Consider the following 19501-nt stretch of genomic DNA (forward strand, 5'->3'; position numbering starts at 1 on the left):
AGATAGAGAAGACAGCTTATGACCCCAAAAGTTGCCCTAATTTATTCCCCAGCAAAATGTCAAATTATACACTGCAATACAATATTTCCTGTTAACCAGCTAACCAATATATCTTGCTAGCTATGATCTATATTCCTGAGCGAATACCCAATTCAGTCGAAAAAAGTGAAGATTGTGTTTATCAATGCCTAGCATCATTATCCTTTTAATTTTAATCAATACTATGTAATGAAATGAATAAGGATTATTACAATGTGATTTACAAGATTATCAATTATTAATGGCATCACTTCAAAGATGCTTGAGATGATAATTGCACTGTATTTATGAATATATTTAGATAGAAAGTTGCTCTGAAGAGAGATACTATGGTGAGAAAACTGTAAAGTTGATGAAGTGCAAACTAGGAAAAGCATCTATCTATACTAAATACTCCAATATTTCATGTTAAGAAAACAGAAAATAAAAACACATCGGCAGCATGAATGAAAGCTAGTTGTTAGTAGAGAGTGTATCTGCTTTTTTGAACATCATACCTGGTTTGTCACACATCTTGTCAAAGACCTCTTTCATCTGTCCATCTGCATCTTTCTTCTCTTCTGTCTTTTTCTCAGCCTTATTGCCTGCTGCCTCACCCTCTATCTGCTCCTTCTTCTCATCAAAATCTGGGTCCACTGGTTCCTGTTTTATGGCTTTCACTGCCTTTGCTTTCTTTTTCTTCACAACGAATTTGGAATGTAAAGCACTCACTGCTGCATTTGCCATGCTGCTGTTTAAAGTGATGATATTGAAGTAATTCTTCTTCCTCTTCCGCTTCTTTTTGGATGGTGATTCAGGAGTGCTCTCTTTAGTGTTCTCACCATCTTTGTCGCCATCCTCTGTACCTTGAGAGATGGGGGGCCGTGGAGGGGGTAATTTTTTAGGACTCTCTGATTTTAATGCACTTCTTAACCTTTGACCACCAAGCTTCTTAAGAATATCTATATCTTCACTATTAAGCTTAAGCTTTATCATAAGATACTTTTTGTATTTTTCCCTTTGCTTTTTGTCCCTAAGTTTCTGTTTTTCACTGTCTATGATTTCATATCCCATTTCAATCAGTTCTTGACCTATGCTGCTTTCTCCATCCAGCCTTTCCACTTCACCTTCCATGATGTTTCCTTCTTCATCTGCCTGAGCTGCAAGTTCCATCTTGTCCCCCTTGCTAGGGTCACCTTTTGACATTCCCTTCCTGATAGTAAAAACAAGGTTCTTCCTCCTTTTCTTCTTTAGTTCCAGTCCCATCTGTTTGAGCTTCTCTGGGTCATGATTCCTTAATAGCCTCTCTTCTGTTCTCCAGTGGAGCTTTCCCATGTTTGCTTTCATATCTAGGCTGTCGTCATCTGCTCCAAACTTGTGCTTCCATCCTTTGATCTGGGTTATGTCTGAGGTTTTCTTGGGAGTTTTTCCTCTAATGCTTCCAGGACTTTCTTGTTCCTTGGCCATAAGCTGCAAAATAAGCTCCCTCTTGAAGAGCCTCTGGTACTTCATAAGAACAAGGTGCATTCCTTGAAGACTTTGGTTGATCTTATATTGTTCCTTCAATGCTTTTAATCTGGCATCCTTTTTCTGATGGACACTGTTCCTAATTTGATTTTGCCTCTCTCGCAGATTTCTCATTCTAGCCATGCCCAACAAAATGCTCTCATTCTTGCCTATCTTTGACTTTCTTTCCACTTTAACATGAGCATTCAATGCTTCCTCATTGGAAAACGAAGTGAACAACACTCCATCAACTTCATCAAAAGATGGTTCACACTGTTCAATCATTCCTGAAAACTCATTGTACTGCTCAGGCATTTCAGTCACATCTTCCATCTCATCCTCCGAGTCTTCCACCAGACGTTCATCTGAATCATTCAGTTTTACAGGTCTGCTGAGTTTAACTTTCCTGTTGGTTTTGGTATCTAGGTATTTATTCAAAGAAGTGCTGGTGAAAGCACACATCTTGTCCTTGACTTCCGATTCAACAGAGCTGAGAACACTGAGAGGAGCCGGTTCTTTTGTGGATCTCTGAGTGGACATTCTAGGAACAGGCCGACCAGAGCCAGCCCTTTCATCTGGAGGGGGAGAAGGTGTGGAATCAGAGTCCATCTCCATTGCCAATGGTTGATCATCAACTGTATCCATAACAATCTCAAAGTCAGAACTTCCTTTCGTACTGTTATGTTCTTTCTCCTCATCTAAAGCTGAGCTTGGAACTCTTTTCTTCACAGGTGATGGGATGGGTTTAGTTGGACTCCTTCCAGTGTCTAACATTTTCTTAGGACTATCACATTTACTGTTACTCTTGAGTTGTTCAGAACACTCTTCCACAGGAATGCCCAATTTCACCTGAATTTTTTCAATAATGGATTTATCACCTTGTAGGGAGATTGATAAATTGTCATTGACTTTTGGGGATATAGTTTTGTTATCACAATTAGCTTGTAAATTACTGCTATATTCATCCATTTCCGATTTCTCTCTTTCTTTTTCTGAGCTCTCTGAATTTTCTTTTACATTATTTGGAGATGGATAATCTGTCATGATTGCATCAAAAATATTTCGTCTTTCCTGAGTATCAATCGTCAGAGGAGCGGTTGGATCAATGGAACTGGATGATTCTTCCAACTTTTTCTCATCAAATAATTCTAAACTACTATTCTTGACGCAATCATCTTTCTTTGCAGTACCATCTAAAGTCTTTGTTCGAATAGGGGAAACTTGACTTGTTGAACTTGTCACAGTATCATCATTCACAGTATCTAAAGAAACATTCTTCTTCATCTGAATATTCTCTAATTTTGCTAAACTTTGTTTTGAAGATGATTCCTCATTTACATTTGTCTCCTGATGGTTTTGTGCTTCCCTGGAAGGTGATTTTACTAGACGTTTTGGAGACACTTTCAAAAAGTCAGCAGAGAAGAAATCATCCACAATTTCACTGCTATCTGGATTGTACTCTGCATTTTCACTCTCTGCTTTTGAATTATTTTCACTGCTCTCATTTAAATCTTCCTTGCTGGTATCCTCCTCCTCAGCTATCAAAAGAACTTCATCAGCAAACTCTGGAAATGTCACTGAACTCATATTGTCTTTTACTTTAGCTATCAAGGAAAATAAGTTGAAAGATTTTGAGGCGCCGCTTTCTGCTGAATGGGCAGATGTTGCAGGGGTATTTACACTCCCAGATCTGGATTCACTGAGTTCTGACATGTCTGCTGATTGGTTCATTGAACTGGATTCTAACACTCCAGGAGAGGATTTTGCCACAGCCTTTTTACCCTTTTCTGTGGTTTTCTTTGGTTTTTTAGGAGTTGCAATTTTTTTGCCTTTTCCTGGAGCTTTAGGTTTTACTGTTTTATCTTCTTCTGGTGATAACTTTTCAGTTTTCTCCTCATTCTCGTCAAACTGAAGAACTCTCACAGCTCCAGACTTGGAACTTTTTACTTTCTGAGGACTTTCTAATTTCTTCTCAGATTTTGCTGTACTCTTGGGTTTTGGAGCATCTGCAGTCCCTTTATCAGTTTTCTTCCTTCTTTTCTTCTTAGTTTTCTCAGAGGACTTCTCAGATTTTGTTTCTAAACCATCAACCACCCCATTTGTCAATGGGGATGACTTGGAGTGAGATGATTTGGGGGAAGTGTCTTTTCCCTTTAAAGAAGTATCAATGTTGTTTTGTTTGTGGTCAGACACAGGTTTTTCTATCACAACTTTATTAGACTGAGCTTTGTTAGTCAGTAAGGAATATAACTGTGAAGACTGGCCTTCTTCGGATTTCTTGCCCTTTTCAGGAGAGACACCTTCCCGGGGAGAGTCTTCGGGAGTTCCAGGGAAACCCTCCTTCTCTGCACTCCCCTTTGGAGACCTGCTCCTTCTAGGAGACTTCAACGGCAGGAGAAGAATATCATCAGAATACCTCATATTTGGTGCTCTGATTCTTCGTCCCAATTCTTTTGAAGGTGAAAGATTGGAGGGGCTACCTGCAGGCTCTAAACACGAGGAGTCCTTTGATGGAGAAGTACTAGAATGTGCAGAATCGTTGTGGTTTATTTGTATGTGCAACTCTTTTCCCAAACTAGGTGTGCATAGACCAGATGCAGAAAGTTTTAAAGAGGATTTCTTGTTACTAGAATCAGGTGAAGGTGTGTACGAGGTAGAATCGATTTCAATGTCTGGTGTCCCATGATCAATTTTCACCTTCGGTTTCCTTTTTTTAGTAACCTGTTTTTCAGGTGTGCTCTTTGTGTGGTCCCCAAACAGAGTATCTACCACAGGAGTCTTGCTCTTTTTAGAGGGTGACCCTTTTCCTTTCTTCTTGCCTTTCACTTGTTTGTCTTCCTCCGCTCCATGATCATAAGTTCCATCAGAAGCCTCTGCATTACCAGCGACACAGTTTTCAGCAGTAGATTGTTTCACTGGGGAGGCTTTAGGACTTTCACCATCAATGGCTTTCTTTCTTCCTTTAGCTTTCCCCTTCCCAGTTGGATTCTGCTTGACAGGTGTGTCACAATAAACATCAAGACATCTGTCAGCTGTGTCCTCCATAGAAGAATCTTTGTAGGTATTTTCAACAGGGGATTTCCTCTGTAACCTCTTTCTCAGTTCTGCTTCAAAGTTTTCTTGGTGTTGCTTCTGAATGTCTGATTGGGAACGATTCATCAGTTTTTTCACATCTGCTATGTTCACCGCTTTAATATGGCCTGAAGTTGATTTGAAGACATTTTCAAGGCAAACCAAGGGGGTTTCACAAAGTCCTTCTCTTGATAGAGTCTGAAAAGCTTCTTTAACACTTGTAAATACACTGACACAGTGTCTGCAACTATCTTCACAGGTTTTGATGCTTAAGAACTTTTTTTGGTGCTTTAGACAGCCTTTTGTGTTGAGCCCTGTTTCCTGGTTTATTGGGCTGTCTGTGAGGTCTTTGAGTGTCGGTTCCTGGTTAGGTGGGCTGGATTTCGGTTTTGATCCGATGTATTGTAAATCATTCCTTCTTGGTTCCAGTTTAGTGACTGACACAAATGGTCTGTCTATACTCTCTGACAAATCTGAAAATACATAGAAATAGTACAAGTTTAATCAGCCGATATCCTGATTACACTTTCAGAGGTCTATTGGCCTAAACAGTCATTCGAGTAAAAAGCGCTTTAATGAATAGAATGGCATTATATTAAAAGTACCGTAGAGTACCGTGTATATTATGCACTTGTGTATAATATGCACTCCCAAAGTTGACCAAAAATTGCCGAAAAAACAGCAGGTCCTATGTATAATATGAAACCAAAAAATGGCAAAATCAACGGCTGCCATTTCCCTGAAAACTATCGATGTTTTATGATAATTTTATAATCCATGCGCAATTTCTGTAGTTTTGTGATCGGAACTTGGTCTAAGCGATATTAGAGTCAAAGTTCTTACAATTTTACTTAAAAAGGACGGTATGATTTACATGGGCGGTATCAAATATCATTGATTTTTTCAGGTAAGATTTGATCAAAAGTGGGGAGTGCATATTGTACATAGGACCAAAATTTTACCCCATTTTTTCAAGCCATGATTCTTGATACCACGGGATAAGTGACTGCTGATATAGCGTGTTATGCAAGTTGTATGAGTGTATACCGTACCGTATACCGTATTCTTAGTTTTATTTCCATGTACTGAAATATTTATCCTCTCTCAACTCCATTCCTTGCAACAAACAAGTTTAAATATCGCCAGTGTATTCGCTATTACGTAAGCAGCCACCTGTTGACTTGGCGTGTGGTCAATGTTTGTTTATCAATTTCCGGTGTCGGAAGCATGCACCTGTCTTGTGTCGGACTTCACAGGGTGTTTTCAAGTGCATGACAACAATCAAAGAGTTTGACAATAATTAATCAATTGAATCATTTCTTTTGATGTTGTTTTGGTTTATATCTGCAAACATTATTACTTTCATGCACTAAGCTGGGTTGCCGTTCTTCTCTACTTATGATGATCGTCAACTTTTCCGCTGTTGTATATGAAACTCTTTACGAAGTGTCAAATGATATTTGATACTGCCCATGTAAATCATGCCGTTCTTTTAAGTAAAATTGTAAGAACTTTGACTCTAATATCGCTTGGGCCATGTTCCGATCACGAAATTACAATAATTTCGCTTGGGTTATAAAATTATCATTAATTAAACATCGATAGTTATTTGGAGAAATGGCGGCTGTCGATGTTCATCGTCTGTGCTATGTTCCGATCACAAAATTAAAGAAATTGCACATGGATTATAAAATTATCATGAAACATCTATAGTTTTTGGGAAAATGATGGCAGTTGATTTAGCTATTTTTTGGGTGCGTATTATAAATAGGACCTGCTGGGGTTTTTTTCGCCATTTTTTGGTCAACTTTGGGGAGTGCATATTATACAAGAGTACGTATTATATACGACACTTTACAGTAAATATTATATGAATGAAGGTAGGAAATCTGAGGATCGTTTATTATTTGTCAGTTCATAAAAAAGAAGTGGGTGGGTAAGGTATGAGATAGTGGGATTTCATATTGACTCAGGTGAGCTGATGACAGCTAGTTGTGGATTTAGGTGAGAGGAGTGTTGTAGATGATAACTGAATACTGGTACAATTACCGGTAACTCCAATCAAGTTATCTAAGAGGAACACACAAGCTTGTTTTGTATGTATCAACACAGATGTAGTGAAACCATGGATCTAGCCAGGTTTTGTTTTCAAGACAGCATTACTGTATATACTCGCCTATAAGTATTGTTCGCCTATAAGTCGGTTGCCATTTTTCAGGTTCATTTACAAGATTTTGCCATTGACCCTCTTATAAGTCAGGTTATTTTTTCTGAAAATCAGTCTACAGATTGTCGATCAAAAAAGCACATTTTATCAAGCATGACTAGGCTATATTGTAGATAAAAAAATATTGGTGTTTGACCCCTCTGTTATCATTTCTAGATGCAATGCATTTTAAGTGTTGTTGTTAAGACATCTATCCTGGATTAATAACTTTCGATTTTGGACGCCGTTTTTTTTTTGTTTTTTGGATACACTAATAAAAACTTGTCAAAGCTTTAAAAATATTTAAAATACTATTGAAAATAAAATGATAGTGATTTTGATCCCCAACTGACTGATTAAGATGGTATAGCCCCTTTTAAAAGTGGTGCGTAAGCTTGTGTTGTTTTAGATGACATGCCACCTACAGCCACCAATATAGCTATTATCACCTCAGGTGTAATTAATTATGAATAATTATAAAACGATCTTTATTTTTTTAAAGCAGACCAGCAATTATTCTTGTGTTTAATTTTTAAGTATTAAACAGAAATTGCTGTTCTGTAATCCAACTAGATCGCTTTTAGACGCCATGTTTTTTAATAGTTTTCTGTAAACAGAGTTATCTTTCTTGAAGTTTGTAACTTACGATTTTGGACGCCATTATATTTTTTAAACACTCAATACAACTTAATTATAGCTCAAAAACTTTTTTAAATGCTACTGGAAATAAAATGACAGTGATTTTATCCCCTACTGACTGATTAGGGTTGGTAATTAGCCTCTTTAACTCAGTGTTGGCTTGTGTTGTTTTAAGTACAGTTATATACCTACAGCTGTTATCACCTAAGGCGTAAATAATTGCCTGTTTAAATAAAAAATACTTTAAAAAAAACTTTTTTCATATTTTTAAGAAATACAGTTGAAACTTTCAATGTATTTATTAATGTGTTTATCTTTTTAGTAATTAAAACATAGGTAATCATAGATTACTAAGCTCACCAAGACGGAGCATCACCATTATGAGACATCACCTTCATAAGACCACCTTTATCATTTTATATGAAAATCATACTTTATGATCTTGGATATTCATGGATTCTGTTTTGACAAAATATCGTATATCATCTGATAAAATTTTTTTATGATAATCATATGTTCATATGTTAATCAATACAATGATATAAAATTAAATATTGTATCATGTCATATTTATAATATATATCATATAAAACAATAAAATACCGTAATAAACAATAATGAGATATGATATTGTAATGTATGATATGACATTGTATTGTGTTATACCTTATTGTATTTGATCACATAATACAATATCATAAAATATAATACAATATAGTATTATATTACAATATCATATTACATAATACATCATAACATTGAAACATATTATATTGTATAATATTGTATGATATTGTATTGAATGACACTGAAACATATTTGATACATTATATGATATTATATCATATAATACGATATAATTTGATTCCAACATTGTATCTTATCAAATGATACAATATTATGTGATAAAGCAAAATATTATAAAATACATTATTATATTATACATATTGTATCATATGACACAATAATATATATTACAATATCATATAATACAGTTTCATGTGATAAGATAATATATCATATAAACCAATATCATATAATACAATATCGTATGATACAATATTATATAATATTACAATATCATATAATACAATTTCATGTGATATAATTCTATATTACTGAAACCAATATCATATTATACAATATTGTATAATACAATATTATAGAATATACAATATTGTATCATAGGATACAATATAATATTTTGCAATATCTTATGTAATTGTATCATGTGATAAAATAATAAATTAAAAATACAATATAATATTATACAATATTGTATCATAATATACAATACTATACATAACAGTATCATGATACAATATCATATCATAAAATATCCAAAAAATTGATACAATATCATATCGTATTGTATAACTTTTTATAATATAACATATGATATCATATTGTTTCATATCAAACAATATTGTTTCATATCATACAATACTATATCATAGGAATCATGTTATATCATTTATCAACAAACACATCTATCTATCGAGCTGGTTTGAGTGAGGTAGGAGATTTCTTTAGCATCCTTGATAATGGAGATCAGGCTCTGCATATAAAGCAACCTCTGCATTTAATTTATAATAAAGTTAAATCAACTATGCAAGCTATCATCTATAAAACATGTGACCTGTTCCAAAAAACTAAACCTCATCCAGCATCCGAAACCTATGGCTCAGATTCAGCATTCAAGCCCATCAGGTGCATTGGTATCATAACACGCATCATCCATGCAAGTTTGGTGAAGTTTGGACCAGTAATAACTAAGATATCATCATCAGAGGGCACTAGCAATTAAAACCTTAACTTCCTCCAGCATCCGCAACCTATGGCTCAGATTCAGCATCCATGCCTGTCAGGTGCATCTGTATCATAAGACACACCATCCATTCAAGTTTGGTGAAGTTAGGACCTGTAATAACTAAGATTTATTTTTTAGCATCCTTGATAATGGAGATCAAGCTCTGCATCTGAAGCTACCTCTGCGATTCATTCATATTACAGTTAAATCAACTATGCAAGTTTGATATAGTACTATCATCTATTAAACATGTGACCTGTTCCTAAAAACTTAACTTTATCCAGCATCCGAAACCAGACTCAGCATTCAAGCCTGTCAGGTGCATCAGTATCATAAGACACACCATCCATGGAAGTCTGGTGAAGTAAGGACAAGTAATAACTAAGATATCATCATCAGAGGGCACCTGTTTCAAAAACTTTATTTAACCAGCTCTTAAAACCTTAACCTCCTCCAGCATCCGAAACCTATTGCTCAGATTCAGCATTCAAGCTTGTCAGGTGCATCAGTATCATAAGACGCACCATCCATACAAGTTTGGTGAAGTAAGGACCAGTAGTAACTAAGATATAATCATCAGAGGGCACCTGCAACAAAAACTTTAACCAGCTTTAAAAACTTTAACCTCTTCCAGCATCCGAAACCTATTGCTCAGATTCAGCATTCAAGCTTGTCAGGTGCATCAGTATCATAAGACGCATCATCCATACAAGTTTGGTGAAGTTAGGACCAGTAGTAACTTAGATATTGCTATCAATGGGCACCCACAACAAAAACTTTAACCTGCTCCAAAAACCTTAACCTCCTCCAGCATCCGAAACCTATAGCTCAGATTCAGCACTCAAGCCTGTCTGGTGCATCAGTATCATAAGGCACACCATCCATGCAAGTTTGGTGATGTACAGACCAGCAGTAACTAAGATATTGCTATCAAAGGGCACCTGCAACAAAAACTTTAACCTGGTCCAACAACCTTAATCTCCTCCAGCATCTGAAATTTAGGACCCAGATTCAGCATCCAAGTCTTTCAAGTCCATAAGTAGGTCCAGATGCATCACCCATGCAAGTTTGGTGAAGATAGGACAAGTAATAGCTTAGATACAGGACCTGCAACAAAAACTTTAACCAGGTCCGGACGCCGACGCCGACGCCACCGCCGACGCCGAGGGTATAGCATAAGCTCTCCTTGACTTCGTCTCGGTGAGCTAAAAATGAACATGTCAAGAATAGGGATCGCAAGTCAAAAGTTGGAAGCAAAATGGCACCCAAAAACGAAGTTTTACTCAGTGGAAAAATTATCTGATTGTATGTCATGCCTATAAGTCGGACCCCTACACCGACTTATAAGCGAGTATATACGGTACTGTTTAGTTAGATAAATTTACCTTTTTCACTCCAGTATTGGTTCAGGGGCTTGACTTGCAGTAAGGGTCTCTTTATGCAGTGTTCCTTGTTGGCTTGGGCCATAGTTTGTTATCATCAAAATTCGCCATGGTAACATTTTTGTTTTCATTCATCACACTCTGTCAATAAACAAAAAAATTTATTAACTTAAGTCTTCCAAAAATATTCTGAATTTTTTTACTTACTGTTTATGATAAATACAAATTGATTGGCTGCATGTGCAGCATTGTCAGAAGCCCATGGTTAATCTTGCATAGTCCAACTGATTGTGGGCTAACTCATGGAGCTGTTCTTATCTTTAAGAATATATTCAATGAATGAGAAACGAAAAGTAAATCAAAGTACTGAAGTACTGACGGGAGTTGATTTTATCGATAATTATTTATCTTAAAATCAACGATATGTTAATTTGCTTGGCAAGTAGTTTATAATCTCTATTTTAATTATGCACATTTTTATAATATGGATTCTCGGGCTTTTTCCGACAAGAATTTCGAGAAAACCTCCTACGAATCATGTTGTGTAATATTGAAAAATAGAATTGATTTCATCAAACTATGTATCGGTATTCTAAATATTTCAAAAAGTGTATGGATCCAACCAATAATGAACACTAGTCTCGTTCAACCAGATGCTCGACTGTCTCCGTTCCTCTCCGACAAGTAAGAGATACCAGGTCATGTGATAGCTTGATGATGCGACCTCTAAATATAGACTGACTCTCTGCTTGTCGGAGATGTATGGAGACAGCCAATGGTTGAACAAGACTATATTGAACTCTGGCGTAGGAATACATACGACTGCAAAAAACTTTTAAATTGTTCATACTATTTAAAATCTGACTATTTCTTAGGTATTGATATATAAGTTTCCTTTAAAAAAAATGCTTCAGCGTACATTACATCGAATTTATTGATTATTTTCAAGAACTAACTCTTGTCAGCGGTGATGATTTGTGCTTAGGTTCAAACATTGTTTCAGTTTCGGTTTGCCAGAGTAACTGCATAGGAGAGTTGATTAAAATCAACTCCCAAAAATGATCATGTTTTGAGAACATGCATTGATAATAATAGCATGCCTCAGCAGTTTTGCAATTGGTTATATTTCCTTAACAAAAGGATATAGAAGCTGATTGGAATAGGACATCTACCCAAGTCAAGGGTTTCTGATCCTCACTCTCCTTGTGGGGAACCGAGTGGACCGAAAATGCTTGGCTAGCGAAGATGGGAAAAGGAGGGCATGAGAGTGAAAAAAATTAGGAGCAGACTCTTAATAACTTATAACTATGCATGCAAAACTAGAAATAGATCTGACAATACATCTACAGATAATCTTCGATTACTAAAATAAATAAATTCTAAAAACAAATAAAATGGAAAAATAAACAAAATGGATCATCTATTATAATAAATGTTAGTTGACAAAGTTTTTCCAGAATTCAAGTCTGGCTACTACAATGTCATGCCACTGCACTGCAGGATCATACAACAGCATGTTTTATTTACTATATTCTTAAGGAAGGAGTCTTTTTATTATCAAACATACTTCTTATAATAAGAAATGCATGAAATTTTGACACAGTCAAACGGATCATATTACTTAATGATTCTATCAGTTTAATTAAATTTGACCTTTGTGTTTTTGGATAAAGGTCAGGTCAAGGTCACTACCTTTTTCCTCAACGTAAAGAGTGATAAAAATAAGTGTAGCTCTTTAAAGTTCTGTAGACATTTGTTTAAGATTTGAAGATTCAAATCTTCAATGAAATCATAGACCATGAGAGTGTCTATAAGCTTATACTACTAAATTGGAATAAATATTTATACTAAAATTGATATTGCTTAGCCCGCATTTCCTCTAATTTTCTTAAATTTTGAAGAAATTTTGATTATTTTTTTAAGCTTCCAATAATAAAATATTTCTAATTTCTATGTATTATGAAGACTTTATATAAAGATATAAATTGACAGAAAAGCTAATATATTGACCGTTTCATAAGAGAGAAAAACTGATTTTAGTGATTTTTTCACAAAAATCAATGTATAGAATGGGCGCTTTAAAAAGCTTATAAAAATGTTATTTGATAGGCAAATCATATTTTAAAAACATATTCTGAAACCCAAGTATCATATTATTAGTTCACATTAGTAAAAAAAAATCCAACATTATTGTTATTGTTTTTAAAATGCTAAAACAGACTCATTATATATATATAATCTGCAGCAATTCTGAATTGCGCAACATGTGATATTTTCCTACGCCAAAAATATAGTCCTTGTTCCACTCTAAACATTGATTACATTTTTCTATGCCAAGTTGTATGATAGTAAAAAAGAAAGAAAAATATACTATTTTAATTTCCTTTCATCTTGATTTAATGAACAATTAATCAAATTTACGTTTGACAAGATGAAAACCAGAAAAGACTCCTTCCTTAACCTCTCCTCTTAATTATTACTTCTGTCTCACTTTAAAATGAACATATCAAGATGCCTTCAAAAATGTAAGACTTTCTTTGGAAATGCAGAAGTATTTACAGTTATTCCTAACCCACACCAAATAAAGTACAGTCAACTAATTACAGTTAGACATCAATGAGATGCTGACCATCTCAAAGGGCCCTGCTTATACAATGGACATTTGGATGAGAAGCATTTCAGTGATTTTGCATTGACCTTAACCTATGACTTACAAATTTTCCTGTTGGTACAGAACTTTGATTCAAGCTCATTGCTTTCCCTTAATCTAAATGCATTCTTTTGCTTTAATCTGAGCAAGATTGAGCCAGTGGGAAATAATTCATTGTCTATATTTGCTGGATTTTAAATAAATCTGCTATGACCTTCACATATGACCTAGAAATGTGGTTCAAGATCACTGCACACCCTATACCAAAAAGCTCTGTATGTGAAATATGGGGGAAATAGGGCTAAGGGAGAAAGGCAGGTATATATATATGCTCTGAACAAAATGTTTTGCATTGTCTGATATGACTTTGATCCTTGATCTAGAAACTTCACACAAGGTCACCCACACCCTTTACCAAAGGCAATCTATGAGTGAAGTATGAGCCAGATAGAGTTAAGGGTAAAAATATATGATCAGTAGAAATTTTCATACTATTCTTCTATGCTCTTATACTTCAAGGTCACTGTACACTCTTTACCCAAAGGCACTAAGTGATAGCAGTATTAGCCAGAATGGACTTAGGGGAGAGAAGATATGCTCTGGACAAATGATCTCAGAGGACAGACAGGTAGACAGACTATAATACATGTATAAGTTGCCCACAAAGCAAGGTCTTTGCAACTTTTTTCAAAATAAACTCTCAATCTATGAATGTATATATACCTTACTTATTTCCCTCAAAATAAAATAAAAGCAGTACAAGAAATAAATAACTGATACATGCATATAACCTTCCCGGATGACATTCAAGTTTACAATGCATGGCTTAACTAATGATATCTTGAAGTCTATACATCAGATTTTTCGTACCTGTATTTTTAAGTTTACTATCCACACTATCTTGTACTTTTGATTTTGAACAGCAAAAGAAATTCAAATACATCAAATAGGTTTGAAGCAATATCATTATATCAATTTTCAACACGTTTTTTTGAAAACAAGGAAGTTAAAGATTACAGCTTTTGGAGTTTTACTTCCTTTATTTTTGTACAGACAAAACATTGCACCTTAGGACTAATTCTATTACCATCAAAACTACCAATAATCATTATAGAGATATTAACTATCAGTTATCCCAATAAAGACAAAATTTCAACATTTAATGACGTTATACAATCTGGATAATTATAAAATCTAAACATTATACAGATGTATCATAAAGATGTTTTAAAACAATGAGGTTAGTAGAAATTTCTAGTTCATGCAGCCTACCATATTTATGTAACAGGATCATGGTCAGACCATCGACAGACATAACCACTTCATGTAAAATTAAAATAATTTCAGTAAATGAAGTTTCTCAAGGTTGAAAAAAATATTATTACTAGTATCCATGGTATCAGTAATATTTCTTGACACACACCAGTTCTTTAATGTTTCTCAATGTTGTGTTTAAATATCTGTCTGATCACTATTCAAAAGTCTATCCCTGCAGTTTGAATCTGGGTCACATTTAGATAATTGATGAGGATAAACATACTCTTCTTTTAGTACAATGATCAAATATTTATCTAAATTTCAACTTAAATTTTTTCATTATTTTAGCTTGATTTGTGAAATAAAGGGTATCTTCCTGAAAACTAAACTCTTATACTTTTTACCATGTCAGTGTTTACTTAATGATATGGCTAGATATAAAAATAGAACATTCATGTACTAGTTATGTTGTGCACTGGTACATCAGGTATGATTGTATTATAAAATCATTGTAATCAATCTCAATTATTCTAAGTAGGCATATGAAATACCTTCCACAGTACATGAAATCATAGCAATGTATTCTTAGCTACCGGTTTGTTTTCTCAACCAGTTACGTTAAAGTTAATGATTTAAACCTCCGCTGTTGTGAACACATACAGGTATTGATATGTTGAATCAAAGACACCTAGCCAACTTATATGTCCATTTTTCTTTCTCTCACTATTTATTTTACTTTGCTGTCCTCCAGTCTTAAGGCTAGAACTCTGATTACTTAATTCATGTTTTACACGTGTATTATGAATATTTCTTTTTAAAGAAAGCATACATCATATCAATCCCAGGCACTATAAAAGTGGCGATCAATGCTGTATATATATAAATGATTACGTGTGGCCTACTTACTCACATACATCCTTGTGCTCTGTCAATATCCTAAACCATGTACACAAGAATTGACTTAATACTACAGTACTGTACATGTGTAATAATTGTACACATCATGAATAACCAGACTAGTACTTTTTGATGATCACTATCAACACACTGAAATTGAGACAGGGGTCTTGCAGCAGTTCCCTATAGGAACAATGGGAACTATTAAGCTGACGAAAGCAGAGAATCGTTGATATTATAAACACTAAAACACTTCCTGGTAAAAGCTTTCTTATCAACAGTGTAAATACATTTATATCAACTCCCTCAACTATGTACAATAAAAACATGAAAATCATGATTATCATTTTATCATAAACAAGAGATGTTTGTGAAACACTTATGCCCCCCCCCCCCTTCCTCCCTTGGAAAAATCCACAAAGAAAATGAGCAGAAAATGCAAATAACTGGAATTTTTCTAAGTCCAAGGGGCATAACTCTGTTGAAAATTGATCTATCAGACCAAAAATCAAACTTGACCTAGATATTATTTATATAAACATGTATAATAAATTTCATATCAATATGTGCACCCTCTGCAAAGAAAATGAGCAGAAACTGCAAATAACTGGAATTTTTTTATGTCCAAGAGCCATAACTATGTCGAAAATGGCTCGATCGTACCCAATATCGAACTTGACCTAGATATTATCATGATAAACCTGTAATCCAATTTCATTTCAATATGTTCATCCTCTGTGAAGAAAATGAGCGTAAACTGCAAATAACTGGAATTTTTTTTACGTCCAAGGGCCATAACTCTGTCAAAAATGGCTCAATCATACCAAATATTGAACTTGACCTAGATATAATCATGATAAACCTGTATACCAAATTTCATTTCAATATGTTTATTTTCTGCAAAGAAAATGAGCGGAAACTGCAAATAACTGGAATTTTTCTACGTCCAAGCATAACTCTATTGAAAATGGCTCAATCGTACCCAATATTGAACTTGACCTAGATATTATCATAATAAACCTGTATACCAAATTTCATTTCAATATGTTTATTTTCTGCAAAGAAAATGAGCGGAAACTGCAAATAACTGGAATTTTTCTACGTCCAAGCATAACTCTATTGAAAATGGCTCGAATGTACCCAATTTCGAACTTGACCTAGATATTATCATGCTAAACCTGTATACCAAATTTTTTCAATATGTTCATCCTCTGTGAAGAAAATGAACGGAAACTGCTGGTGGACACAACGACCGACAGACAGCAGCAAAGCAATATGCCCTTCCTTCTTCAAAGGGGGGCATAAAAATCACGTAACAACTCCCCATCCTCCCTAACTGTGCCTCCTCTCTAATCCCCTCCTCCAGGTATTAAGGATATGAATAAACCCTGAACAAAACTCCCATTGTTTGGCATGCTTTTAAAATAATGTCACAACCTATAGCCTTCTTCCTCTAAATCAGTATAATATATTTTAAGTTCTGATTTATTTCTATATTAATGCTTTTTGCAGACTCCACTGGGGCCTTTAGACTCTTAGGCCTAGGAAATAAATTGGTTTGTTTTCACTTTCATGCTGAAAAAGGTGGGGTCAGTGGGTCAGCATCTTATTTTTTGGGGGGGCATGAAATTCATTTCCCTTATGTTTTTAGCAGTAAATACATCACTGTTGGAAAGTAAGGGGTATAAAATGAGAAATCATTTTCATCTTTTATGATAAGTTGAACATCTGGATTCAGTTATATTTTCAATACTATACCTGCTACATGCATGCATGACAAACACATTGGCATGTTCGTTCAAACTAGAGGTACTGTGAGCAAGCTCACAATTGATATTCCCCGCTGAGAAAAAAATCATTATGCATGTATTTTTGCTATCATAGAAAATATTGGATGAATCTATTTCACTGTCCATTTTGTATAAATAATAACTGCTATTTTTTAAAACTGTTAATGCTAATATGAGTAAACAAACCAATTTCTATCCTTTAATTCCATTTTATTTTAAGTTAACTGTTAATGCATGAGGACATTTGCATCCTTACGTTAACAACTATTTAATATTTAAACATTTTGAATTATTGGTATACTGAGCCCGATTTTTTCCGAAATTTTTTTCCACACATTTTTGAAACAATGACCTTGAACTTCCTCAATTGACCCTTGGTTCAAGGTCATGGCACACCCTAAGGTTATAAGCAGTCTTTATGAGAATTAAGAACTTCAATATTTGTCCATAAGAAAGATATGGACCAGACACGAATTTTGCATTTTTTTCTGCCAGTGACCTTGACCTTGCCCGGATAACCTTGGTTCAAGGTCATGACACACCCTTAGGTCATAAGCAATGTTTGTGTGAAGTAAGAACTTCGGAATCCAATGTTTCTCCATAAGAAAGATATGGACCAGACACGAATTTTGCATTTTTTCTGCCAATGACCTTGACCTTTCCCAAATTACCTTGAGTCAAGGTCATGACACACCCTTAGGTCATAAGCAATGTTTGTGTGAAGTAAGAACTTCCAATGTTTCTCCATAAGAAAGATATGGACCGGACACGATTGCACAGACAGACAGACAAATGGATGGACAGACAGACGGACAAGGTGATTCCTATATTCCCCCCAAACTTCGTTTGCGGGGGGTATAACAAAGCATATAACAGAAGACATTGTGCACTTTCATTTTCGGAACAAGCATTCTGCAATACATGTCCCCTACCACCCAATTTTAAAACTATTGTTGTTTTATGTGCTAAATAGGTCTTGAGAAATTTAATGAAAGACTTTTTTTGAAACACAAAGCTGACAAGTAATAAACATAGGTAATCATAGATTACTAAGCTCACCGAGACGGAGCATCACCCTTATGAGACATCACCTTTATAAGACCACCTTTATCATTTTATATGAAAATCATACTTTATGATCTTGGATATTCATGGATTCTGTTTTGACAAAATATCGTATATCATCTGATAAAATTTTTTAATGATAATCATATGTTCATATGTTAATCAATACAATGATATAAAATGAAATATTGCATCATGTCATATTTATAATATATATCATATAATACAATAAAATACCGTAATAAACAATAATGAGATATGATATTGTAACGTATGATATGACATTGTATTGTGTTATACCTTATTGTATTTGATCACATAATACAATATCATAAAATATAAAACAATATAGTATTATATTACAATATCATATTACATAATACAACATAACATTGAAACATGATATTATATTGTATAATATAGTATGATATTGTATTAAATGACACTGAAACATATTTGATACATTATATGATATTATATCATATAATACAATATAATTTGATTCCAACATTGTATCTAATCAAATGATACAATATTATGTGATAAAGTAAAATATTATAAAATACATTATTATATTATACATATTGTATCATATGACACAATAATATATATTATAATATCATATAATACAATTTCATGTGATATGATAATATATCATATAAACCAATATCATATCATACAATATCGTATGATACAATATTATATAATATTACAATATCATATTATACAATTTCATGTGATATAATTCTATATTACTGAAACCAATATCATATTATACAATATTGTATGATACAATATTATAGAATATACAATATTGTATCATAGGATACAATATAATATTTTGCAATATCTTATGTAATTGTATCATGTGATAAAATAATAAATTAAAAATACAATATAATATTACAATATTGTATCATAATATACAATACTATACATAACAATATCATGATACAATATCATATAAAATATAAAAAAAATTGATACAATATCATATCTTATCGTATAACTTTTTATAAAATAACATAAGATATCATATCAAACAATATTGTTTCATATCATACAATACTATATCATAGGAATCATGTTATATCATTTATCAACAAACACATCTATCTATCGAGCTGGTTTGAGTGAGGTAGGAGATTTCTTTAGCATCCTTGATAATGGAGATCAGGCTCTGCATCTGAAGCAACCTCTGCATTTAAT

General features: G+C 33.9%; 1 protein-coding gene across 5 annotated transcripts in view; it reads right to left on the minus strand.

The window, feature by feature from the left end:
• LOC128156852 (uncharacterized) overlaps positions 1–19501 on the minus strand; it is a 35181-nt gene that overhangs the window by 10256 nt on the left and 5424 nt on the right. For 4 of the 5 annotated variants that reach the window (XM_052819162.1, XM_052819166.1, XM_052819165.1 and 1 more), the window contains exons 2-3: positions 10637–10774; positions 537–5069 (exon numbers count right to left, since the gene is read on the minus strand). In XM_052819162.1, coding sequence (XP_052675122.1) covers positions 537–5069; positions 10637–10718 — 4615 coding nt within the window. In that variant the 5' untranslated portion in view covers positions 10719–10774. Of the gene's footprint in view, positions 1–536; positions 5070–10636; positions 10775–14153; positions 14800–19501 lie in introns of those variants that run through there. The other variant, XM_052819163.1, reaches the window with a different exon arrangement.

This window comes from Crassostrea angulata, chromosome 7, assembly GCF_025612915.1.
Source record: "Crassostrea angulata isolate pt1a10 chromosome 7, ASM2561291v2, whole genome shotgun sequence".
Classification (NCBI taxonomy): domain Eukaryota; kingdom Metazoa; phylum Mollusca; class Bivalvia; order Ostreida; family Ostreidae; genus Magallana; species Magallana angulata.